Source organism: Crotalus tigris, unplaced genomic scaffold (genome assembly GCF_016545835.1).
Source record: "Crotalus tigris isolate CLP2741 ecotype Arizona unplaced genomic scaffold, ASM1654583v1 scf7180000017741.1442986301:2390832, whole genome shotgun sequence".
NCBI lineage: Eukaryota > Metazoa > Chordata > Lepidosauria > Squamata > Viperidae > Crotalus > Crotalus tigris.
Genome location: NW_024096608.1, coordinates 645,109 through 670,970, shown reverse-complemented (window position 1 = coordinate 670,970; position 25,862 = coordinate 645,109). Strand labels below are relative to the sequence as shown.

General features: G+C 46.3%; 2 protein-coding genes across 3 annotated transcripts in view; one reads left to right on the top strand and one right to left on the bottom strand.

The window, feature by feature from the left end:
• The window catches only part of SLTM (SAFB like transcription modulator), a 19,260-nt gene extending 2,395 nt beyond the window's left edge, over positions 1 to 16,865 (top strand). For both annotated transcript variants that reach the window (XM_039340013.1, XM_039340011.1), the window contains 17 exons: positions 1,340 to 1,387; positions 2,289 to 2,310; positions 3,582 to 4,050; positions 4,641 to 4,690; positions 6,318 to 6,424; positions 7,790 to 7,939; positions 8,504 to 8,613; positions 8,907 to 9,064; positions 9,919 to 10,010; positions 10,583 to 10,746; positions 12,775 to 12,955; positions 13,465 to 13,589; positions 13,773 to 13,943; positions 14,353 to 14,664; positions 14,916 to 15,054; positions 15,650 to 15,810; positions 16,248 to 16,865. In XM_039340013.1, coding sequence (XP_039195947.1) covers positions 1,340 to 1,387; positions 2,289 to 2,310; positions 3,582 to 4,050; positions 4,641 to 4,690; positions 6,318 to 6,424; positions 7,790 to 7,939; positions 8,504 to 8,613; positions 8,907 to 9,064; positions 9,919 to 10,010; positions 10,583 to 10,746; positions 12,775 to 12,955; positions 13,465 to 13,589; positions 13,773 to 13,943; positions 14,353 to 14,664; positions 14,916 to 15,054; positions 15,650 to 15,810; positions 16,248 to 16,356 — 2,568 coding nt within the window. In that variant the 3' untranslated portion in view covers positions 16,357 to 16,865. The remainder of the gene's footprint in view (positions 1 to 1,339; positions 1,388 to 2,288; positions 2,311 to 3,581; positions 4,051 to 4,640; positions 4,691 to 6,317; positions 6,425 to 7,789; positions 7,940 to 8,503; positions 8,614 to 8,906; positions 9,065 to 9,918; positions 10,011 to 10,582; positions 10,747 to 12,774; positions 12,956 to 13,464; positions 13,590 to 13,772; positions 13,944 to 14,352; positions 14,665 to 14,915; positions 15,055 to 15,649; positions 15,811 to 16,247) is intronic.
• MINDY2 (MINDY lysine 48 deubiquitinase 2) lies at positions 16,457 to 25,862 on the bottom strand. Its single transcript, XM_039340016.1, has 8 exons — positions 25,567 to 25,862; positions 24,794 to 24,858; positions 24,150 to 24,308; positions 23,315 to 23,417; positions 22,450 to 22,592; positions 21,673 to 21,846; positions 21,098 to 21,277; positions 16,457 to 20,460 (listed from the first exon to the last, which is right to left on the bottom strand). The coding sequence occupies exons 1-8, from the start codon at positions 25,814 to 25,816 to the stop codon at positions 20,341 to 20,343; spliced, it is 1,194 nt and encodes a 397-aa protein (XP_039195950.1). The 5' UTR covers positions 25,817 to 25,862; the 3' UTR covers positions 16,457 to 20,340.

The window sequence follows — 25,862 nt, the reverse complement described above, 5'->3', positions numbered from 1 at the left end:
CTACTGTTTGCAGGATGCAAGGCCCAGGTTTGGCTTTCTTGCTTATCAAATAAAAGCCATAAATTGTAATCTGGGGGGCAGCCTTTAAATACAAATTTTATTTTCTGTGCATCAGCAAAGACAAGATAAATAGATATTTCTTGGATTTATGAGGTTTAATAATTGATATTCCGCATTCTTTTATCACACATATAAGGGTAAAGGAGTCCCTGTTTACTCCGCTAGTAGCTGCTGACTCTAGGGCGTGGCACTCATCTCCGTTTCAAGGCTGTTCAGCCAGCGCTGTCTGAAGTCATTTCCGCAGTCATATGGCCAGTATGGCATCATGGAGCACTGTTACTTTTCCACCGAAGTGGTGCCTATTTATCTACTCGCATTTGCATGCTTTTGAACTGCTAGATTGGCAGTAGCTGAGGCAACCTTACCCTGTTGTGTGGTGCTCATGTCTCAAATTTGGGCTGCCAGCTTTCCAGTCAACAAGCCCAGCATCTTAACCGTTGAGCCATCATACCACCCCCATCACACACATACTCCATTTCCAAATATGCATTTCATTAAGGAAAAAAAAACAAAGAAATACCCTGTTAGGAATCCCAGCTGAAGAAGAAATGATATTTTTTCTTCCTGAACAAATGATGGCTGGGAGTCTTTTTGTCCTCTGCAGAGCTAGTGGTAGATCTTGGTGTACTTCATCCTGGCTCAGCGTTCCTTGTGCTTTGGTAGAAATGCTTTGCTCCAACCATAGTTTATGAATTTCCATGTCAAATGTTACTATCTTTTTGAATGACTACATAAGTGTATTTTGCCTAAAAAGTTGTGTGCAGGTTAGCTCTTCATCCCAACAATTTGGGTGAAGGTGAGGAAAAGAAGCACAACTGTCTCATTCTGTTCAGTATTGTGTTGTGGTTAAAGGAAGTTCCTTGTTTAGGGTATTTTTGTTGTTGTACATTATTAGCTATAGCTTAGTTTATGAGGAGACATTGATCTATTAACTAAGCTGTCCTGTTTATTGACTTCAATGTGCTTTGAACGAGCTCAGTTTTCTAAAGTGCCGTAAAAGTGTCTGGAAGAAGCCTAAGGTGGCAATATGCAGTAAATGAAACTAGAGATGCTGGAGCATCTTTCATGCTCATTGCTTGCTAAGCAGGGCTGCTACTTCAGAGGAAACCCTAAGAAGAGTTTGTCAGATTACCAGATCTTGCTTGATGCCTTCCTGGTGACTTAGTGTAGAAGCTGTTTAGAATCTGTTGTCAAAATGCAAGTTTAGTATTAATATATCAATGTTTACATATTTATAGTAAGCTAGCTTATTTAGTCTGCTTTGGTTTCTTCATTTTAGTGCATCGATATTCAAGAACTGGAAGATGACAACTTTGGTCTTACTCATGTAAGTTCCTAAATAGCTTTTTAAGGATTTATTGAGAAACTGGAGATAGCTGCATTTTATCTACTGTAGAATAATATTGGCTTGTTTGAAGTCTGAGATTTTGTTGCAATATCCTAAAAGATTTTTATACCTCTGACTTACGTCAGGATATCTGGTGCTTCTTACGAATGGTGAAGTCACTGTGCTTAGCTCTGTGTGTGTATGTGTGTGTGTGTGTAGTGACTTGTAGGACAAGCCTCCATTTCTGATGTAGAATGACACAAAACCTGGTGTTTTTAAAATATTCATTTCTTGTTGGCTTCATTTCTAGGTATCCCTGCCTTTATTGTGGGCCCTCTCCCTCTTCCCCCTACTTGATCTGGAGTGCTTCTGATAAATAAGGGTGTGATTCCAACTTTTGTGATCATCCAACAAATATCGCTCGCATTCTCTTGAAGTGAGCGGGGAGTGAACAAAACTGAAATGATTTAATCGGAGGAAAAAGAATGTTTGCTGATTTTCAGTACCTCAAGCCTCAGTATTCACAAAGAAATCTCAGATTGCTCAAATGCTGAACTGAGCAAAGATAAGCTATCTGATTTTTCTCTGAGAATTTATAGATTTGTTGAAAAATTGGCCACAGAATAGTGGCAGTGCCTCTCCCAGCTGCATCATGCAATATGGTTTGAATCTCCCTTTCTAGATAGTAGCAACAATGGACTAATTGCATCTGTGATTGGAGAATAAGAAAAATTCAACTGAATATAAATTTCTGTTAATATAAGCAGAAGAAAACCATAATTGAGCACTCCATGGTGTTCCAATAGCACATCTTTGTTCCTTTAAATAAAATGGCAGTTTATTTTCTTAGTAACCTAAATATCATTTCAGAAAGTTTATTTGTTTTTTCTTTAATTGGCAGGATGGAGAAGAGAATGAGAGAGGTATGTTTGAATTTCAATAGAGTTTTAAATGTAGTAATATACTTCAGGTTGCTCCCACCCTACCCCACCCTTTGGAAATAACAAGTGCCTTGGTTTGCGCTTTAAAAACCATCTCCATAGTAAGAGCCATTGCCAAGGACAGTGGCTGAACCTCTGCTCGATTGGCTTTATTCCTCCAACTTCACTTACTTCATTGGATACGTACATACGGCCCCTCATAGGTCTTAACTGGACAAAAGATGCTAAACTCTTGATGTAAGCCTTGTGGATATGGTAAGTCTTGATGTCTACGCTGTACCTTGCACTGCAGTAACCAATAGCTGCCCAACGAAAATTAATGCAGAATGGAATTGGGAAGCCCTTCAGACTGTGGACCATACCCTCCTTTATGCTCTGGCAATTGTCACACCATTTTTTAAAGCCACACAAGAGATTTTGGAATAAATGAGAAAGAGTCATCTCCTGAATGATACTCCTAAAATCCAAACTGGATGAAACTCTCAAGACTCCTGTGAAGAAACTGCTCTCATGAGCTCGCTTAAGGATCTTGCATGTTGTAGTCTAAAGGACATGGAATCATTGTGACTTCAATGAAAAAATGCCATTATTAAATGGACCCTTCGTGTGCAAGCTAAGACTTGACGTTTTTAAGGATTCCCACAATTGAAGCCTCTTGAAAGCAAGACACTAGCAACAGGATTGAGAACGTTGACCAGTTGGAATTTGGATGAAGACTGCCAATCCAAGGTGAACTTTGTGTACATGAAGACATGCAGCCAGTCTTTTAAATGACAATGCAGTTGGCAACAAGAAGTAACACAGAGAGGATGACAGTTGCAGAACTGTGAAGTGTTGGGCTATTGAACTTTGGACCATCAGAAGCGGATGGGAAGACGAAGCCCTTTGTCCCTAGAAGTGCAGCAACCTTGATTTCAGTTCTTGCTGCCTCCTTAAGCCATGAAGAGGAGCAGATTTGCACACAATGCCCACAATGGAAGCCAGATACGTGTACTGAAGAACAGGTATCTCCTGGATGGAATCATTGTCTGAACCCTGTTCAGGGTTGGTGTCTTTGTCTAGAAAATTTGTTTACCATGAAGAATGAATGATCCTGGGTTTATATGTTAATGCCCCTTATGTTCTTTCCCTAACCTTCCATCAGTTCTAATAACTGGCTTTGTATTTTCTAGGTCCTCTCTTCTAGCTTATGCATATGAAAATGTTTATAAACTTCTTGTTTTGCCATATTTATTCCTGTTAAATCCTCTTAGATAAAGCAGGTTCTGGTGATGGTACACAAGAAGTATCTAAACCTCTTCGTTCAGAAGAGAGCCTAGCTGAGGCTGATCACTCGGCTCATGAAGAGATGGAAGCTAACGTGTCTGTGAAAGAAGCTGATGATGATAACATATCGGTTACAATCCAGGCTGAAGATGCCATCACTCTGGATTTTGATGGGGATGACCTTCTAGAAACAGGTAAAAATCTGAAAATTTCAGATTCAGAAGCAAGCAAGTCAAAAGATGAGCAAGATGCCATTGCACCGAGTTTGGAGAAAGAAGGCAAAGACTATGAGATGACCAAGAACCATAAAGATGGTAAGAAGGAAGACTGCGCGATGGGGGACCCTATCAAGAAGGAAGCCCGAGAAAGCTCGAAGAAAGCAGAATCTGGAGACAAAGACAAGGATACTTTGAAGAAAGGTCCCTCGTCTACTGGGGCCTCTGGTCAAGCAATGAGGTTTGTCTTTCTATGTCAGTTCTTTAAGGTACTGCCAGCATTCAATAAGATCACTCTGCATTAAGGTGGTAGCAGCGAGAAACTTATAATTAGTATCTTATGCTCCTGCCTGTAAAATATTTTGATGGCCGTAAGTTACCTGTGTTGTTTTTTTTTTTTTAAAAAAAAAAATCAGGATCTTCGTATATGCATTGTCCTGCTGGTTGCATTGACGAATTGACAGCATTTTATTTTTGTTTTTTCAAATAGTCAAGTTTTAAGTACCCTTGTGATGATAATGAACAACTCTCAGTTCTGAGAAACACCAAAATGAAGCCAAGTCCCAATCCTGAAATGTGGAGAAGATTACCATATATCCACTGAATAAAATTGTCAGAAAATCTAGATCTTCAGGCATCTTGGGGAGAATCAATGCAAGAAGCCATGATGTGGGGAGATCACTTTTCCTCCAATTACAATGCATCCCTGCTTTTACTCACACATCTCATTCTCTCCCCCCCCCCTTTTTTAAAAAATGGTTTGGTTAATAGTGTAAGATTCTCAACAAGCAAGTTCTGCTTGTTCAGTCTCTGATTTGTTCCTCCTCCTAGCTTGGCCAAGGAGTCTAAAGAAAGCAAGAGCAACTCCAAAGATGACAAAGGTAATGCGCTGTGACTGCAGAGGAAGCAGGTGCTTCTAACTTGGGGGAGGAGCAGGGAGACCCGCAGAAATTGCTGATAGGTCTCCTTGCATCAGGAGGCAAGTGGGGCAGATGCTCTTTGAGCTGCGTCCTTTCTGTCCAAAGGTTTGGCTTATGTTTCTCGTTGCCTGTTTGGAAAACTCTTTTGAACAGGAGGTTGGGAGATTTGGTTTGGGTGTGGTCCCTTACTGTTGGAGTAGAGAATGTAACTTGATCTCTGCATTTTCAAAGAACCTTGGAAAAGAAAGAAGGAATGGAGAATTGGGGGACGACTGGCTTCCCTCTGGGGGTTTGGCCATGCTTTCTGTTTGGTGATGCTAAGAGAAAGCCACCTTGCTAGGAAACTGATTCCAAACTTGCAGGAGTTTCCTTCCTAGTATTGAAATTGCTTTCTCTAATGCATTGGTGACCAGGAGTTTCCTGCTGAACATGATGAATTTTCTGCTTGATGATGCAGTTAAAAAAAGTGCAGCATGTAGTGCATTTTTGCTATCTTGCATTTCCACAGTAAGAGGAATTTGCGGAATGTAAGCAGCTACGATAATATTAATGATTAATATTAATCGATTTCAAAAAGAAGTTTGGTATAGAAATGTTTCTTAAACAGAATGAAAAAATGTTCTTTGTTGTGACATGAAAATGCTTTGATTATAAAAAGTTCCTAAAAAAACAATTTTAAATGTGAATTCTTTTCCAATTTTAAGTAAATTGCTTATATCACGGGTGTCAAACTCGCCACATCACGTGACGTGTTGCGACGTATCACAACTTTTTGCAGTGCTGGAGCTGGGGTGGGCATGGCCTCTGTATGATGCAACCAGCCTATGGGCTGACAGTTTGACACCCTGGTTTATATGAACATTTAACTGGTTTGGTATATGTCCTGCAAGACTGAGGTCATTTAATTCATAACTACAATTACTTTGAAAATATAACGATATACCTGGATTGTTTAAAAAAGCGGGAAGTAGACAATTCTTCAAGCAGTGTGGTAGGGGAAAGGAGAAACTGCAGCTGTCAAGAAACAGTCATGTCACATTCTAGGGCAGTGGTCCCCACCCTTTCCAGCTCTGTGGACTGGCAGGGGGGGAGAGGGGAGGGCTTTGCGTGTGCGTGCCTGCTGCTTGCGCAAATGCACCTTTGCACCCAGGGATTGGGGGCCCCTGTTACAGGGAATTTCTTTTGCAGTTTTAGAGGGCTTCACTATCACTGGCTTCACAAAGCTACAAAATAGAGTTGCCAGAGACCCAAAAGGCCACATAGTGGCAGGCTAGAGAATTTGCCCTCTGTTGTTTCTCAGTGCCCTGGTCTGACAGCAGCTCTCTACCATGCTTGCAGCTGAATTGTGCAAAGATGGCAAGGGAGTGTTCCCAGTGCTTTTCTTTAAAAAAAAAAAAAAAAGCCTTACGCAGATTGGTGTAGTTTGATACATCTGCTATAGGTTGGAAGTATCAGGAAACGTACAGATTTCATCCCTTGTTCTCTTTACGCGTTGCTTCTTATCAGAAGAAACAGTTTTTGCCTTTACTACACGATGATATTTGTGCCAATTGACCTTGAAACATTTTTCTGCTGAATTTCACTGTAGGAAGTGCCAGCAGCGGGAGCAGCTCCACTAAGAACTTGTGGGTTAGTGGATTGTCCTCCAACACTAAAGCTGCTGATCTGAAAAACCTCTTTGGCAAGTATGGAAAGGTATGGCTTGGCTCAAGAGGGGCAATTAATGACTTTGAGGTTACAATCCAGGGTTGCGCCAGAGGGCTGTGTAAATAAAATGAAAATATTTTGCTAACCTATATTAACAACATACAGTGCACTGTAGTATATTCACAGAATTCTATAACTAGTCTGATCAGCAGGGTCCAACCTAACACTTGTGCAATTGTGAGAATAGGTGCTTATTTTGTATTTTCCCAGATGAATGAACAGTGTAAAACAGTGGTTCTCAACCTTTTTAATGCCGCGACCCCCAATCGGTCGTAAGTTGAGGACTACTCAACTGGTCGTAAGTCGAGGACTACTCAACTGGTGCAACACCGTTTGCAGAATGGGACTTTTGGCGGGCTCAGCAGGGCAGAGACAGCCTGGACAATTCCTATTGGCTTTTGAAAGCCAATAGAATTAGACTCTTTTCAAGAGAGTCTATTCTATTGGCTTTCAAAAGCCAATAGAATAAAAGGGAGTAGCACAGCTAAGGAAAAGGGGAAAAAAATGGCGGACTGCGTTGTTTGGCAACCCCCGTGAAATGGTCGTTCGACCCCAAATGGGGTCCCGACCCACAGGTTGAGAACCACTGGTGTAAAAGATGTGAGACAATGAATGGGATTGACTTTTTGACCAAGGAGGGGTTTGGATGGTCATTTCCTACATCCTTTGGACTCATAGCTCTTGGGGGGAGGGGAGTATTCATGCTGTTGCCCTTCCTTTCTATGGGCTGTCAAGTTTTCTTGGTTAAAGAAGCAGGGGCGGTCAATACTTAAGAAAGTAGCAACAGGACTTTAAAATATGTTATATTTTAATTATCTTGACGTGTAAGAGGCAGGTGAGGATGAAGCACATAATTCATATTGTAAAATGGGCAGCTAAAAAAAGAGAAAAGCATATTTCCTGGGGCTTTGATCTGTCTCTCTTGTGTGCTTAAGTCGGAGCCATGTGCTAGAAGAACTATAGCATTAAATATAAGAGGAGTGGAGGTTTGCACACATGCACCCAGGTAATAATACTGTGGCTCTTGAGTAAACCAGAGTGCTTCATTGAGTAGCCAAGAGGCTGAAATAGTGGCCCTCATCTAGCTTTTTTGGCCCAGCTAAACAAGCAGGCTGCTTGCAGTGAATTCCTGGGGAAGAGAGTCCCTTTTGGTGAAATCAAAATTCTGTCCTGCCCTTAACTCTTTTCACGTGGGTAAAATTCCTACAAAGGGGGGCAGGAAAGGTGGACAGAGAAGATATAGGTGGCGGTAGAGCTCCCAAGTAGGACCAAATGACGACGGGTTGAGTCGCAGGACCCAGAGTAGCAACATAATGTCAAAATGCCACTCATGGTTCTTCTTGACTTTTGTAGGTCCTTGCTGCAAAGGTGGTCACCAGTGCCCGAAGCCCTGGGGCAAAGTGCTACGGCATTGTGACCATGTCCTCGAGCACAGAAGTGGCCAGGTGCATTGCCCACCTTCACCGCACAGAGCTCCACGGGCAGCAGATTTCCGTTGAGAAAGTAGGTGGAATGACCTACGACCAGCAGTCTCTAGAGCAGGGAGGAGGACAAGGGAGGGGAGAGAAGATAGCGCCACCTCTTTGATTTTAACAGTAGCCTGTGCATGTTTCACTCAAGAAACCTTTGGCCCACCTAGCCAGTCCTCGTGCAGGAAGCCTGGTTTGCTTGTCCTGGTCCTGCAGATTTGAGAAAAAGTTCCTGTCATTGACCTGGTTTGAAAAGAAGCCAGGAGATGGGTCAGTTTTGAGAATTGGGCCAGGCAGGCCATTAGCAGTTCAGAATCCTATGAAAAAAGTTGCAGTGGAGAAGTTCTGTTGTGGAGGACGGACCCCCGGGAGTGTTTCAGGACCCCCATTGGAGCCCAATTGGGGGGGGGGCTCCTTCCCACCGTTCTCTGACAGGAGAGAGGACAGCCCCAGTCAGGATGGAGCGTTCGAGTTCAGTGCAGGAGGATTCTTTGGGACTGGGGTTTAAGAGTTGATGATCCCTTTTATTCATAATTGTGGATGTATGCAAGTGTGTGTGTGTGTGTGTACACATAATGCACGTACATAATATCTTCAGGTTAAAGGTGATCCTTCCAAAAAAGAACCGAAGAAAGAAAGTGATGAGAAATCTGGCTCTGGCAGGAACCCTGGAGAAAAGAAGACTACATCGAGTGACAAAACCAGCAAGTAAGAGTTCTGCACATCCCCAAATTTAGTTGCCTGTCTAGACTGTTTGCAAAGAGCTAGTTGCAATTCTGACCTTGCTGGGCAGATAAAAGGTTTGGAAGCTCTGCAGAACACAAATACCACCCACCCACCCACACATATATCACCTTTGGCTGTGCGGCTTCAGAAACCTGCCTTAAGGAGAATATATAGCTTAGTCACATCTAACTGAATCGCCTCCCTTCAGATAAAATGTGCATTTTTCTGGAAGCGAGTTCATCACCGTTTATGGTTCTTACTCCTATTTTTAACAGAACTCCCTCCAAAAAGGAGGATAAGAAAGCTGATAAATCTGAGAAGAAAGAGAGCAAGGATATGAGGAAGTCCGATGGGAAGGATGAGAAGAGCGATAATGGGTCCGGCTGCCCCAGTCAAGAGCCTGCCAAGGCACCTGAAGACAGGAAGCGGCTGAGTACGTCCAGGGGGTCAGGAGGCAGCAGTACGTCCAGGGACCCTAGGGGGTCAGGAGGCAGCAGGCAATGGTCATCGGCTCAATGTCAGCTGTCACCTTATGCTTGCTGGGTTTCGCTGTTACAGGGTGACAGTCTGCCATGAACTGTGGGGAGGGGAATGAGGAGGGGGATGGTTGGGGAATCGAAAGTAGAGACTGCACCTCCTCAAGCCCACAGGTCACCCAGCTGGAAGAAGGAGGGGGCCACATCCCAAGCTGCACTTGGACTGACCATTATGAAAACATTTTGCATGGACTTGATTGGTTACAGAGGGGTGGCCAGTGAGCAACAGTTGGGGGGGAGTAGAACTTACAGATTTGGGCACACAGTTCTAAATTTTGGCTATGCAATACTGCAATACACTTGACCTCTAATAAAACTATACCTTTCTCAACAAATGGAGCGAAGGATCGTTTCTATTTAGAGGTTTAGGTTGTGGCCAGTCTGACACCAAGTCTTACTCAGATTGACCATTCTTGGTTAAATTGCTCCAGGTATATGGGTCTGGCCTCTTCTTTCTGTTTGGTTAAAAGGTCCGTTGCTGTGGTTCCTGCCTCCAAAGAGAAGGCACTCAGCATGTCGGGAAGGCATCAAGAGGAAAAGCTCTCTTGAGGCCTTAAGCTGTGTCTGATTCATTTCAGTGAAATATTAACATTTTTAATCAGATTTATTTAGCAATGTTAATAAGGCACTGCCTCTTTTTTAATTCTGATTTTTAAAAGATCCAGTTGTTAATTGTTTTCCTAGGGGCAAGATAGCAAATCCATCTGGTTGTTTTTTTTCCTTCTTATACATGTCTCTTTTTTTTCTAAAGGTGTAAAAAGTCCAAGTCATATGGTCATTTTAGACCAAACCAAAGGAGATCAGGTTCACCCGAGGACTATAAGAAGAGGAAGGTTTGAGAAGGTACGTAAAATGCAAAGCCTGTAGGTGGAAGTAGCAAGAATTGCAAGTAAATCTAAAACCAGAGTTCTGAGGCTAGTTTGAAGGGCTGGAAGGCAGATATGGTCGAAGATCTTTCCATCCACCTGGGGGGGGGGCAGGCTCACCACGTACTTCTCCAGCAGTTGGACACAACGGGCCAAAGTTGATGCAGTAACCCAGAACATTTCTTCTCATAAAATGTTCTTAGTGGCCATCTAGTTTTCTTTTTTGAAATTAGACTGTGTGAGAGAAATGTTCTCTTTTCAACTATCTGGCTCTTTTTAGCATGGTTTAGAATTGTTCCAAGCCCTCAACTGAGTGCCATGACCTCAGAAGGCATCCTATTGAGGGTGTTTGAAGGAATTTGCATTCGAAACAACAGCTTCGCCCAACATCAAGCTTTGCTGTTAGGATATTCAAAGTGAAACATTTTCCACATCTTAACTCTGAGGCATTTGAGTCTTGAAAAGTCGATTTCAATTTCTAATACATTAGTCCATAGTAAGGATTTGAACAACTGTTGCTAAATCTGCATTTATACAATTTGTCTCCAGCCACCTATGTTAAGGAACAAAGAGCGTTTTCTTCACGATAAAATGAAGTTCAGAGACTACCGGGGCAGAAAGGACATTTTGCCTTTTGAGAAAATGAAGGAGCAACGCATGAGGGAACACATCGCACGATTGGAACGAATACGGCGTGCTGTGGAGCTCAGAAGGTAGGCTTCTGAAGTGGCTCCTCCTGAAGCTCCACAAGGACATTTGAACAGCTACCTTGGTTTACATTTTTCTGGAAGCCAGAAAAATAGCTTGATTCCAAACCATCCCAGCCCCGGGGAAGGACTGGCAACCTCCTTTTCCTTTCAGGTGCAGCCTCATCTGGGACGTCTGAGGGAGTTGTAGGGACCTGATACGCAGGAGGCAAACCTATCTCGGGGCTTAGAAGGGGATTCTAGGCCGTCCACAGCTGGGGTGGGTCAGAAGCAAGAAGGTGGGATGGGGAGGGGTTCTAAAGACATCCTATAGAATTTTCCACCTGTCAGCTTTATAAAATATGTTACGGGCACATGTAACTAATTCATCAGGATTTCTTTATTGTTTTTTTTTATTGAAAAGTTTTACAAAAATTACAAAATATACCCCAAACCCACCCCCCTCCCCCATTTCCCAGAGCTGAATACAGGGTAACAAATATAATAATCATAATCTAACTAACATTAACCAACTATGTAGATAAATAAATATAATGCACTTTAACTCTCTTTTAACACAGGATAAACAATTTACAAATGAACTTTATCATATAATCAAATTAAAATCCCAATTTATAAACAATACAATATAATAAAGATTCCACTACACTGAACTATTAATAATAGCAATAATATTCAATAATTTATTCATAAAATAAATGGAACTTTTTAGTCCCATATTTATTCTGAATATAATCTATCCATCTTCTCCAAACCAAAATGTATCTTTCTTGTGAATAATCCTTCAAATAAGCAGAAATCTTAGCCATTTCTGCTAAATTTGACACTTTAAGCATCCAGTCTTCTATAGTAGGCAAACAATCCTTCTTCCAATATTGCCCTACCAACAGCCTTGCTGCTGTTATTAAATTCAACATCAAATTAGTTTCTTTAACATCAAAATCTATAATAATACCCAACAAAAATAATTGAGGAGTAAACTTTATCTTTCTTTTAAAAATATTCTGGATAATCCACCAAATTTTAATCCAAAAAGCTTTTACATTTCTACAAGTCCACCAAATATGAAAATAAGTTGCTTCCAAACTACCACATCTCCAACATTTGGGCTGCAAGTTAGGATACATACAAGACAACTTTTGGGGATCCAAATGCCACCTATAAAACATTTTATAAAAATTTTCTCTCAAATTTTGAGCTTGAGTAAATTTTACGTTTCTAACCCAAATTGCCTCCCATGTATCCAATAGAATCGGCTCTTGAATATTTTGTGCCCATTTTACCATACAATCTTTAACTAATTCCATTTCAGAATCCAATTCTATTAAGACATTATAAATTCTCTTTATATGAGCTAGAGTTTGATCTTTAATCTGTTTTATCAAATTCGCATCCTCTAAAGTAATGCCAACCTTTTGATCTAAACTCCACCTAACTAACGATTATATTGAAACCAAGAGTATACAATATTTTCTTGCTTCAACTCAGCTAAAGATTTTAATTGCCAATCCTTCCCTACCAAATCAAGTAATTCCCTATAAGAAATCCTATCCAAATTCACTCTTCTAGTTACCCCCTCTATCACGTGTCTGGGAATCCCCCAAATTGGAATTTTATAATTTAACCTATAATAATACTTCTTCCAGACATGTAATAAAGCATTTCTTAAAATGTGAGATTTAAAAGCCTGATCTACTTTTTTATTATAAATTAGATATGCGTGCCATCCATATAATAAATCCCATCCTTCAAGAGAAAGAATATTTTTGTTTGTTAAGTTGAGCCAATCACTAATCAATGTTAAAGCCGCCGCATCATAATACAATTTTAGATTAGGCACCTTGAGTCCTCCTCTTTCCCGTACAAGGATTTCTTTGTTGTTGAGATTGTTTCTCTTGTGCTTTTAAATATTTGGGAGCTGCCTTGTGAGTACCCAGGAGAGGAGTTGGGAACTGAAGCTTCTGCTTCCTCCTGCCGTTCTGTGTCCCGTGTTAATCTGGGACAACCCCCTCTCTGTGACACCTCCTTTTGCAGGCGAAGGGAAATGGCGGAACGAGAGAGGCGGGAGCGCGAGCGGATCCGACTGCTGCGGGAGCGTGAAGAGCGGGAGCGGCTGCAGAGAGAACGGGAGCGGCTGGAAATCGAACGGCAGAAGTTGGAACGGGAGAGGATGGAGCGGGAGCGCCTGGAACGGGAACGCATTCGGATCGAGCAGGTGTGCTTGGGGCTCCCCATCCGTTTTGCTTCTCTGGGGGCTCCTCTCATTGCAGAGGGGTGCATGCAACAATTCAAACTCAAAATTGCCTGCAGAGTGTTTGAATGGCAAGACAAAATGGCTGTTCTGTCGCTCCAATTTTATTGGAAGTGTGCCAATCCTGTTTGGAACAAAACAAAGCTTTTGAAGAAAAAATGTGGAGCCACATGTCCAGGTGTCAACTAATTAACCTTTTGCTCTTGGTGCAGATCAACCCCCAGCAATAGTATTACCCGCCTTAGTATGGCTGCTGCGAAGGACTTCTTTTGTGTTTTTAATATCTCCAGTGATAGCAATGCTAGTCTGACTGCCATATGTTGGATAAAGTGTTGGCATTACCAGGCACTATCTGAGGCATCTCTCCCACGCCCAAATTCAGCACGGACCGTGTCACTTGGGAAGCTGCAGAGCTCTGAGGCCTTTGTGCAGAGCCAGGGCTCCTTTTCAACAAGGGTTTCTCTTCTGGTTAGGAGCGCCGTAAGGAGGCCGAACGGATTGCTCGCGAGAGAGAAGAACTGCGCCGTCAGCAGCAGCAGCTTCGCTACGAGCAAGAAAAAAGAAACGCCCTGAAGCGGCCTCATGATGTGGATCACAGGTGAGTGGGTGGGTGCCTGCCTTTCTGAGCAAGTCTGGACTACGCCGGCACCAGCAGGCTGTTCGGGGTGTCCCAGGTGTGTCGGGGTGTCATTCATGTGACTTTTCAAGCCCCGCGTGTTTGGGTAGCTGTTTGGGTTTGAATGGGCTCTGGCCAAGAGCTGAGATATTTCTTACCTTTTAGAAGAGACGAGTCCTACTGGAATGAGAGCAAGAAGATGACTTTGGACACCGATGCCCGCTTCAGCCACGGGTCTGAATACAGCCGGCAGCAGAACCGGTTTACTGACTTTGATCACCGGGATCGGGGGCGATATCCCGAGGGCTCAGGAGTGCAGCCCTCGTCTTTTGACAGGTGGGTGCAAAGAAAGCTCTGGGGGTTCGGAAGCAAAATGGCCATTAGCAGAAGAGGGCAGAGAACTTTGTAGCTGCACGGGCGAAGGAACTTCAGAAAAATAGGATATTAAAACCCAGATAACTAGAGAACAAACTTCTTAAGAATAGCTAGAATTATTATGGCAAAGGCTTGGTGAACATCTTTCTTGCCACCAGATTATATATCACTTTGAGATTCTTTAAATAAGAATGTCTTTAATTATAATTTTAATTAAAGTTGGCATCCCTGTGCCTGACTGCAAGACTCCCCCTTTCTGGTGCTGCTACGCAAGGTTGAGTTCTAGGCGGGCAAACACGTATGTTTCATACCGGATGTTGAACTGAGGAGGACTCTTTAATCTGAAAATGCATTTTGCTTTTCTGATCAGGCGCGAACGATTTGTCAATCAAAGTGATGGCAAAAAGACTCGTCCAACGGGAAGAAGGGAGGACCCAGGATTTGAGAGATACCCCAAAAACTTTAATTCAAGAAGAAACGAACCCCCCCAGCCTCGCAGTGAACTCCGAGATGGTGAGAGAAGAGAAGTGAGAGGAGACCATGACGAAAGGAGGACGGTGATAGTTCAGGAGAGGCCCGAAATCCCTCACAGCCGGCACCCACGGGAACCAGGGCCCAACTCCTCCCGGCAAAGCTCTTGGAAGGGCGAAGGAGGCATGAACCCCAACAAGCGGGATGCCAGGTGAGAGATGGCCGGCAGGAGCCTCTGCCCTCCTCAAAAGTTGGGGATCCTGGAAGAGGTCACTCCCATTGCAAAGGCTACATGCGACTCTGAAGCAGGAGCAAGCGCTGGGTTGAGGAGGACTTTGGTGGGGATATTCAGGCCCAGCCACATCCCACATCTTGCGGCCAAGGGCCTCCATGGAGCAAGGAGTGGTTCAGCCCTCGTGAAGGCAGCTCAGAGCACCGGGTTGACTCTTCTTGTTTCCCCAGAGAAAGGACGGAAAGATCCGGCCGAGAGGTCTCTGGGCATGCAGTGAGAGGGGCCCCCGCAGGCAGCCGCAGCGGCACGTCCGGTTATGGAGGCCGAGAGACGGAGCGGGCCATGATGGAGCGGGGCAGTGGTGGACAGGTGAGCCCTCACCGGCCGGGCCTTGGAATGGGCTGGCAGCAAGCAGGGCCTCGGCTGTACTCCTTTTTCACGGAGGCCGCTTCAGCGGGGATCTGGAAGCCCTTCCCTAGATTTAGACGGGCTTTCTAGCCCTCCGAGTGATAGCTGCAACTGTAGGAAATGGTGTAAACTCCTCCATACAGTTAACACTTCCCAAGAATTGCACTTGGGTAACTATTTCCTGAAGCCAATCTGAGTGTCAGCAGAAGCATATTCGTTTCTCCCATGTCTCTAGCAGGGAAGGTCCAACTGAGCACCTCCATTTTGCACTCATAAACCAGCCCTTTTTACACACACACACACACACACACACACTGGGGCTTCAGATCTCAAGTGGGGATGCTGAGGGCGGCAGGAGCAAATGGCCGCAGGATTTTTTCTTGGATTGTCACCAGTATGCCTCAGTTGACCATTGTGCAATAGAACCATTTCTGTTCTCCCTGGACCAACTCCCTTCCATGCTTTTTGATGGATTAGAACTTGTCCCCCTGCTGGAAAAGGCATGAAGTTGTTATGGTCTTAGATTAACCTTCCTTTCCTTTCTTTTCCTTCCCAGCATTATAATGAAGACCGCCATGTGGTTGAGCGGCACAGCCGTGATGCTGGGCCAAGGAAAGAGTGGCATGGCCCCAATTCGCAGGGCAGCAGTTATCACCATGACACAAGGAGGATGGGAGACAGCCGAGCTGGAGGTGGCATGATGCCTTCTCACTCCAGGTACCCTCCCCCCCAACTGCACTTGAAATCTTGTAGCATTTGGCCCTGGGCTGGTGGTCCACAGTGACTAAATCTAAATGACACTGAATGGATTAAGCCAGAGGAAGCCGGCAGTCTCAGCCCTTGGAAGGCTTCTCCTATGGCATGAGTAACCCATTACGGGATCCTTGCCCCCCCCCGCCCCCCCCCCCCGACCTCCCAGTGGAGAGGCCTTCCCTTGCCTGAAGCCTAGGCACTGTCGAGCACACTTTCTTTTCTGCCGTTCCTCCCAATGGGGGGGGGCAGCCTCTTGTCACTCCCCCTTTTTGGCATCCCTGCTGGCAGCCTTTGAAAAGGCAGCATAACCCAGCTGTTAGACCACCTTCTTCACTCTCAGAAAAGCAAAGTTTTCCATTCTTCAAAAACTCATAGCTGTTTCTCTTTAAAATTTATTCCAGCAATTCTTCACCCATTAACAGAGTCGTCCAAATTGCTGGCAGTTCCCTGCAGAGGGGAAGTGGTTCTGGATTTAAGCAATTTAAGAGTGGACCTCCACGGAGATTTTGAGTCCTTGCACCTGCTCGTTCCTTGGTCTCAAGATAACTTATTGAAAATCTCTTGTGAACAGAAAGCTTTGGATAAGAAAACTTGTCTTTTTAATTTTTTGTTTTAACATGGCTACTTTTTCCTCACTTGGAGGCATTTTAAATAAGTTAGGCTGTTGGGTTTGGGGTAGTTCATGATTCTTTTGAAGAGTGCTGTTCCGTCTAACTCTAGGAGCTCCCAAATTAATGGGAAGCAAATACATGCAGACTGTACAGAGAACATGTTCTCGCCAGGTAGTTTTAATTTACCGGCATTAGCTCTGTGAACGTCAGTCTTGAAAATCAGGTACTTAGCACAAAATATATGGGAACCTAAAGCTGTACATCAACCCCCCTGCTTTTCGGTGTGTAGAAAATAAGGATGGTGGTTTTAATTTCTGGGTATTATGTAACTATTTTTGCAGAACTTGTTACACTGAGTGGACCCAAACCAATGTATCTCCTTTCCAAATAAACTTCATAATCTGTATAGTACCTGCCTGGATAGATTAATGTGTTCAGTCCTGTTCTCTCATCTTCACACACTTGAGTAAAATATGGTTAGCGTTGTTTCCCTGTATTGGTTTAACTATGCTTCAAAAATTTAATACTTTCTGGAAAATAATGTAGCTAAAGGTATAAAAGCACACTTTCAAAACCAGTACCGTTGCCCCACAAAGCGTGATTGCCTATTTACTCCCAGAGATTTGCTGCATATTAATTGCTGTGGGGTAGGAAAGTTCACCATTGATATTCTTCCTTTCCCGTCTGGTTCCACTCGGCCAGTTCGGTTCACCTATTTCTTGCCCAAGTATGGCAGTGAACTGCTTTTCTTAGTGACCGGAGGGGGCAATCTTTAGCACTCCTGTGCAGAAAAGTGAGTTTCTAGCATTAAGCGCCTCCTGAACCCCCTGGAGCTAAACAAAAATTGCTTGGGTTGCATTGTTCTTTCTTTGGCACACTTGCCTGGAGATGGCCTGACTTGTTGGAAACTAGGATGAAGGTGGTCTGGTTCATTTAGGGGCCAGTCAGCCTCAATCTGGAGGGAGGGTCGGCCAAAGCAATCGCCTTTAACGGGATGCCCGGCCCACCACAAGACTAGGCAGATTAGCTTTGGTTTCTCTGCTCAAATATGACATAAATGCTAGAACCTGACTAAATTTTTATTACATGAGAAAGTCACTTAACTCTGTTAAAAATTATATATAAAAATTAGACAATGAGACTAGCGACAGGTATCGGCTCAAGACATCGAAGACTATTGACAGTATTCATCAGAAAACAGCTATTCGCTGATCACAGTGTAAATTCATGCAAAGTGTCTGATTTGCTAAAAGGAAGCTGGTGACTAATAGTCCGTAAATATGGAGGACTGAAGGAAACACTGCCTGAAGCTTGAATGTATCACATCTAACCGTGGCAGGGGCAGAAGGCTGCGGCTGCCACCACCAAGCCAGACGAAGGCTCTGCAGTGGGCAATGGAAGGGAGCAGCTCCCCAACCGAGTTGACCAAATGGCCACTTCCTCCCTTCTCCTTCCTCTCCATTAGCCCGGGCCTCCCATGGGGCTTGTGCTCTTCAGGATTGTAGAATGGAGGCAAAATGACTGCTGTGGGAAAGAGCCAAACCAGCAAGTCATTCTAATTACGCAAGGAAGCTCCTATCACAATTGCCATGATCTGGTGTTTTTCAGCAGTATCTTACAAAATTATAAAAGTATTTGGCAGTGTTCAAGGGTTGTGCTGATGAACTTGGCTCTGCATGCCTTCCCCCAGCACAGCCCCTCGTCTGGTTTCCCTCCCGGATCGCCCCTGGTGCATCTGGTTCCCCTCAGTGGCAGGAGTGCTGGGCTCAGCTAAAAACCTAGGCGTCATAAGGCAGGCAGGGCAGCATCACGTGGAGGCAAAGCAAAGCGAAACAACAAAGTTTCTGCAGAGATAAAAAGGCTTGACAGTAACTTTGGGGAGAGGTAGCCAATGGGAAGTCCGCTAGTAAGGCCTCAGGGACTGCCCTCCAGCTGCAGAAGCCACTCAACAAGTGGGCGGGGGGGGGCAGAGGGCAACATCCTTTGAGAATGAAGGCCCCCTGCTGCCACCAGCACCGGCCCAGCTACCACGTCCCAACAGAGGCTGCCAAGCCACCACAAGGACGGCTGCGCTGACAAGACACGGAATTGAACTAAACTGCTGCTTGGCAGGAAAGATGCCCTTTCCCTGCACCCTTCTCTACTCAAGAGCCATTCACCAGACGCAATGCTTCCCCAACATGCCAACGACCAGCCCCTGAGGAAGACAACGACCCCTGGCACAATTTTGGCAAGATCATTTCCCTTGGCACAGGCATGTGAGGAATTGTTTGGCTCCCTCAGGACATCACTTCTGGCAGGTGACTGAAGCAAGCTGCCAATTGGTCCTGTGTTTGCGAGATTTCTGTATGTCATAACCGTCAAACACAGCACGCAAGAAACAAAACAAGAAATGTACACTTCATGTAAACTGTAAGGCTGATTCCTTTTTAGGATAAACTTCAGCCTAACTTCAGGCTCTCAAAGCTATTGGAACAGGGTGGCACCCAAAACAGATAGGGTAATGCACACATCTCAAATAAGATTGGAAATGTGTAAGAGACACACTTGCGTATCACTCCAACATGATACAAGGTATATTCAGTTTTGCGTAAAACCATTACACATGTCAGCAACTGGCCAGGGCATTTCATATTTAAAAATGCATACACAGCAAATGCAAACCCCAAACCTCATTTGTGGAAATAATGTTGCTAAAATTAAATATTTATTCTTTTCCCCGTTCTTTGTCCTCTGTCCGTATTGCTTAAGAGCTATACGGCAAGAGTTAGAGACAGGTCACTGCCCTGCGAGTCTAGACTCCATCCAAAAGACTGTTCATTTCAGGAAAAAATATTAAGCTACAGGTCTTCAATGACCTTTCAATCATCTCCTTCCCTGTAGTTAGATTACCACATTCTGCATGAATGTTGACTTGGGACTGAAATCTGCATATCGACAGCTAAGTCTGTCCTTAAATCCAGTCTTTAGAAGTGCAGCAAAAATTGTCTAAAGCATTTGCAAAGTGCTATAAAGTTATTGAGAAGATGAAGGTTGCTACCCTTCCTTCCTTGCAAAAGTCAACAGGTAATTCCAGCTGGGAGGCTCTCTCTCCTGTGACACGTAACCTGTGGATTTATATTAGGTCTTACGAAACTGGATTCCATCCCCACTCCCAGCGGTAACTGCGCAGAGACATGTTTTCTCCAAAGAGAGAACAACCACATCTTAAGGAACAAAAAAGGGCCACTGGTGTCCAGAGGATTCATTTGTTAGGATCTGTGACCTGAAACGATCTATTTCACCCAATCCAAACAACGGACCCAAAGTTCACGTGATGTGGCAGATGACCGGCCACAGGTTCACGTTGCTCACACTCAATGCCAGTCTCAAGCAAATTTAAGCATCCGCTTCTTCCATTCTCCTCCCCCTCCCTATAGAGAGTTGATTAAAAACTGGAGAGATCAGACTGGCGAGCCTCGTCTGCAGGGGATCTCGCCTTCTCTTGCTTCAAGGCGTTCTGAAGCCTGATTCTTGGCCAGGTCAGTCAAGGAAGCTCAGCTGAACATTGCTGAGAGGCTCAGCCCACCAGTCCAGGGACACCCCGTGCCAGAGCTTTGTCTGCAGTGCACATCGCCTCTTCCCGTGATGATCCAGAGGTGCCCCAGAGGCAGATGGTGAGCTGCTGCTTCGCCACCACAGGGGCACGCTCCCCACCTTCCCACCATGCTCCATCCCACAGCATGCCACTCCCTGTCCAGATCCCTCAGCAAGGCTGCACTGGCAGGGATCTTGAGGAGGCCCTCAGTTGTGGGCTTCACAGGCACAGAAGGTGGGTGGGCGCCCACTCACAGGATCCCTGGTGTTTCAGGCAGATGCGTTGGGCTCTCAAGGTGCCCTTCCGCTATAAAATAGCACAGCTGCTCTTCTCCCGTTCCCTTTCCTTCTCCCGCGGTTCTTTCCTCTTCAGCTCACTGGCCCCGGGCTGCCTTCCCACTGAGGGAGGGGTGGCGTCCTGTGCTTGCTGTTCAAGAGGGAAATACAAAGAGAAAAAGGCTGCTTGCTTGCACCCTTAGCTGAGCGTTTCCATAAAGCTAAAGATCCCAAGATGCAGACCAAGGGCCACCAAGGGCAACGTTGCCTTATGCTGGACCTGCTAATAACTGGCGTCTGGGGGCTGGAGGGGCAGCGAAGCCTGCAAATGTGCCAAATCCTACAGATGGTGCAACTTAGGCCCCAGGCAGCTTGGGGACAGGAGGCATCTTTAGCATAGACATTTGAGAGTGGAAAATTACACTTTCTCTCATGATTTCTCAAAAACTATCATGAAGGAAAACGCATTTTCCCATGAGGAACACGATTACCAATGTGGTGTCAGAACATGCCAAAACCAGGACAGAAAATGAATCCGAAGACCATGCAGAAACCCAGCTTGACCCTCTTTCTCAGACTTCTGCTGGCAGGAGCACCAAGGACTTCCTCAAGCGGCTCCCAGTGAGCATCCCAGGGAATCCCAGGCACCCTTTTCTGCCCTTGAGTGCCCAGAGCCACTGGGAGAGGTGCCAGGAACCAAACCTGCCATTTTCCGCATGGACAGTGGCCTCTGAGCCATGGCCATTCTCCAACAGCCCCTGGAACTACAGCTGCCAGTAGACTTTTACCTGGCCTTCAGCGGTGGTGGCAGCTGGGTCTTGCTCCTGGCAGTACTGTGAGGCCCGTCGATCTTCTTCCTCCTGAAGCTTCCTGGCCAGCTGGAGGTCACCGACGTCCTCCGGGAGCTGCTCCCAACTGAGGTCTTGGCTTCGTTGCTCTTCTTGCAGAGATAAGGCCATCCAGTAGTCCTAAGGCGCAAAGCCGCCAGCAGTGAACGTGCTGGTTAGTTTGGCCCGACCCAAACAGAGCGCGCCCTCCCCCATCCTGGCAGGCGCCTTCCATTCAAACTGAAGCACAACTCAGCAGTGAGCACCACGAGGCTTGGCCCCGGGTACAGGCCCCAAATGCCGGATGGGAGAGGAGGAATCCTAGCAGCTTTCGCCCTGTCCCACCACTCCAGGGACAGGAGGCCTCCGCGAGAGGTTTCCTGCAAGGGGAAGGGGCTCCTTTCAGGGGGACACACCAGAAGGAACTCAGGTGGTCCAAGTGGGATAAGATGGCCAACGAAGTGGGTGGGAAGAGAGAGAAAATGGCCCCTGAAGAATAAAAAAGTCAAAAGAATGAAGAAGCTTCCCACGGCTACCTGGTCAATCTGATCCTGTTGCCCGTGGTACAGAGTTTCCGGATCAGATGGAGGCCGCAGGTGGAATTCAGAATCACAGAAGTTCCCATCCCCATCCACATTATGCAGACTTTCCCACACCACTTTATCTTCGGTGAGGAAACCTTGGTCGGTCACCAGAAGGTAAAGCTGGCCCTGAATGAAAGGGAAAATTTCCCTGTTAACTGAGAACAGTCACTGTTTGCACTGAGATAAGCAACGCTGGCCTGCATTCTCTAGAGGAATGAAATTCTGCTTCCTTCCTGCTTCCTAGGCACAGTGGCTCAGTGAGCACACTCAGAAAGAACACGTAGGAAACATCTCAGAGAAGAGACTGGTCTTGGGAGATGCTCCTCAACACGTTTACTGCGGCTTTTGGCCATTCTGCAGGCAGCAAGCTTGTGGAAATGGGGACAAGAGGGGGGGAGGAGGAGGAGGGGGGAGGGAGAGAGTGCAACTGGAAAAACAAAGCAGAGAGAGAGAAAAGCAAAAGCAAAGAGCAAAGGAAGCCTGGAGAGGGGTATAGGGAGGATGGGGCATGCAAACCCCCCCCCATCCCCTGCATTCAGAGGCTGGGCTTTTTGCACCTCTGCCTCAGTGGCCCCTTAGGCTGCCATGCCAGGCAGATACAGCCGGCCTGCAGATCAGAAGCAATAGAGGGCTACTTGCTGGTGAGGCAGAAGCGTGAGCAGCAACTCAGGTGCAGAAGGTCAGTCAGAGTCCCAGACGAAAACAGCCATGCCATTTGTGGCCAGCTACCTTGTGTTTGGTCATGGTGCTGAAGTGGTTGTTTCTGAAGAACACACACAGCTCTCCTTCTTGAACGGTGGATGTCAACTCACACAAGCCATGGTAAGTTAACTGAGTGGCTGTGCTACTGAGGAACTGCTCTGCTATGGAGCCTGCAAAGAGACACCACTGCATTTGAATGCACATGGGCTTGCCCCAAGATCCCCACCCCAAGGAGCTGTTTCCAGTTCAACCTCCTAGACCAGCCAGTCACTTTGCTCTGCTCCAAATTTGATCCAAAGTAAGCCTGAAGACTAGGGCAAAATGAGAGCTGGAGTAGGGTAGTAGGGAAAACACAATGAGCAGAAACCGAAGAGAAAAAGCACACAGCAGTAAGACAAGTGGAGAACCAACACTAAACTCATCAACACACGCAGGTTGACCAAAGGGTAGCACCCCCTTCCGTGAAAAACTGATGGACACCCCAAAATCAAACTCAGGAATCAGAAAGTCTATCGGTCAAGCTTTACTTGAGAAAACCCAGATCAACCCTAGGAAAAGGCCTTCCTGCCTGGCTTTGTGGAGAGAGATGTGTTCTCTTAGGAGAACCCTTCTTTCTTCTAAAAGAGCATGGGAGAACCTGTTCCAGCCAGAACGCCGTTCCATCTCCAGTAAGGGAAACATCCTCCCCTTTTCTAAGTCGCAGCAGCAGCAGCAGCAGCTAATGAGAATTCTTCAAAGGAAGCAGAGGCTCTGGGAAAAAAATCAGCCCAGAACTCTGAGCTTTTTCTGGCCTTCCTGCCTGGCTGAGCCACGGTGGGTGGCCAACAATTATGCTAGATCACAGGAACATTTGCTCTGAACCACAGGCTTTCACACACTCAAGAGCACCCACCTTCCTCCCTCAGCTCGCTGTTGACCGACTGCTTACAGCAGATTATTTTTTCCACCAACTGGTTGTAGCTACAGTTACCAACTGCTTTCACAACGTCTCCAACCTGCAGCAAAAGAAAAGGGCACAATGTGCTAAACCCAACAGACACCAGTAAAAAGGTACGGTACGTGGGGCTCCCATCTGCGGTCGGGTGGGAGGGCAAAGGACAAAACAAGTATTCCAGTGGACCCCCATCACTCAACAGTGCGGCTTCTTCTCTCAGATGAATCTTGTGAGATTTTGGCTACAACGTTGAGATCCATATTTTGGTGCCCCAAGTCATGTCTGAAGTGCCTGCCAGCCCCGCCTGTCACTCGAGGGGTTTTCAAGCCCTCTGGGTGATGAAGCAATAGCCAGCATCAAGAAGGCTGGAAGCCGCTTGTAAGCCTGCAGTAGCCCATGAGCGCAGGGAGCTGCCTATAGCTGAGCTCTTCTCCCATCATCCACCACTCTGCGATCCCAGGGATGGGACGGTTGAGAGCACCATGGAATGTCTTTCCTGCAGTGGCTGCTCACTGAGGGCTTCCTACAACTCCATTTTGGAAAAACACCCCAACGGCCATGTTCCTCCAGGCCTCAGGAGTCAAACACCAGGGAATCTTTTCTTGCTATTTCTTGGGCCTTTAGCAAAGCTTGTTCCACGTGATTTTTAGGGCTTTAACAGCTCAGATGTTTTAATTGCTTTTAAAAGCTTTGCTAAATTGAAATGCCTCTTCTTGTTGGTGGTTTTGGTATTAAACATTAAAATAGCACTTTCCGGCCATAATACTAATCACATAAACAGCCTCTTGCTTACCTGAGGATCTACTAACCACCCGTGATATAATGGAATATCAAGAAGATCGAACACTATGCATTCAGGCGTGTATTCAAATACTCGAACCCCAGTGAACTTCACATTCACATCAAGACCAGTCTGAAGCTTGTGCAGGATTGCCATTGCATCACTGACATTCTGTTAAGAACAATACAAAAAATTAATGAAAAAGCTGAAGTCAGTTCAGTGCTTAAAGAGACCACATGGTTTGTCTGCCCTGTTCTACGCAATCTCTGGGCTGCCTCACATTACAACTGCTTTCGTGTTAAAGAGATACTCTTTGATTTGCACCGCAAAATTCTAGATGATCAGAAGTTGGCACCAAAGAATTTTCTGAATCTCTTTGCTGCCATCTATTAATCATGCACATTTTTGCAGTCCCAATCTAACTGTCCTATTGTGAAACAGGGTGAATGCACTGAAACAGAGACTACTTCACAAAAACCATCTTTCCCTTCAGAATATGATAAGTATACAAAAGCCTGACTCTACGTTCCTGCATATTTTAGGCACAGGAGAAAGCTTCCGCTACTTGGAATTTTACTGGACATTTTATACCAACGGAAAAATCAAAGCATCAGAATTCACTTTTAGGAAATGCCACTTCAAGTTAAGCTTTTTACCTGTTCATAGTTTAAACGCTGAATTTCAGAGATTTCTTTTGGTTTTGAATCAAGGATATAGTCTCCTGCAAGAAAACCAAAAGTTCTCATTTGAAAACCATTAATTCTACAATCCAAACAGATCCCATCTTGCTACAGATTGTCCTCCAATTAGCAGAGGGATCCTGCCGATGCCGCAACCCTTCGGGTTTTCAGAGCTAGAAAATCCTGAGCCAGGGCTCCAAATTAGGCAACTGTTGCTCGCCAACACAAAGAAGCGGCTTCCTTCGGCAGGTTGGGAAAGGTCAGCCGGTCCCGTAGCCGGGACGGGCCCGCGAGAGCCAGGTTTTCGGCGGGAGGCAGAACCGGAGGGGGGGTGGAGGGGGCGCAGCAGCTGCCCCCCCCCACGCCGAGGGGCTCCGGTGGGGCATCCCGGGGGGGGGAAGAGGCGGGGAGGTTTCGGCGGCTGCCTCGCGCCTCTTTCTCAGCCCCCAAAGGTTAATTTGTAAAACCCAGAAAAGGTCTCTGCGCTCGGGAGGGGGAGGCGGAGGGGGGCCCCGCCCAGGGACTCGGGGGGGGGAGCCAGAAGAAACGCAGCCCCCGCCGCCGGCTTCAGCTCGGAGTGCCGGCGGATGCCGGGAGTTCGGCATCGCCTTCGCGGGGCGGCCGATTTCCCCGCCGCCACCGAGGGGCTTCGACCGGGCGCTCACTGCCGTCGACGCCCCCCGGCCAGGGCGGCGAGGCTGGAGCCGGGCCCGGAGCGGACTCCCCGCCGCGCCCTCGCCCGCACCCACCCAGGTACTCCATCAGCTGCTCGGCGGTGACGATCTCCAGCATGGGCGGCAGCTTCACCTTCCAGGCCAGCAGCAGCGCGTTCATGACGGCCAGCAGCGGGCAGGGCCCGTTCTCGTTCTGCGTGACCACCGGCGCGCTCGCCTCCCGCCACCTCAACCACTTCAGGTGGTAGGCGGCCTGCGGCGGGGCGCGCTCCCGGGCCGGCGCGGGGGGCGACGGGCGCTGCTCCCGCTCGGGCGGGGCCTCCATGCCGCCGCCGCCGCCGCCGGGACTGGGCAAGGCAGGCGGAGGCTCC

Bases quoted from the DNA above. Each gene is read 5' to 3' on its own strand.
- MINDY2 (XM_039340016.1), bottom strand. From the start codon at position 25,816: ATGGAGGCCCCGCCCGAGCGGGAGCAGCGCCCGTCGCCCCCCGCGCCG. The intron at 22,593-23,314 runs GTGGGTGCTCTT...GTCTCTTTGCAG, and splicing joins CAGCGAGCTGAGGGAGGAAG to GCTCCATAGCAGAGCAGTTC. The intron at 21,278-21,672 runs GTAGCCGTGGGA...TTTGCGCCTTAG, and splicing joins AACAGGATCAGATTGACCAG to GACTACTGGATGGCCTTATC.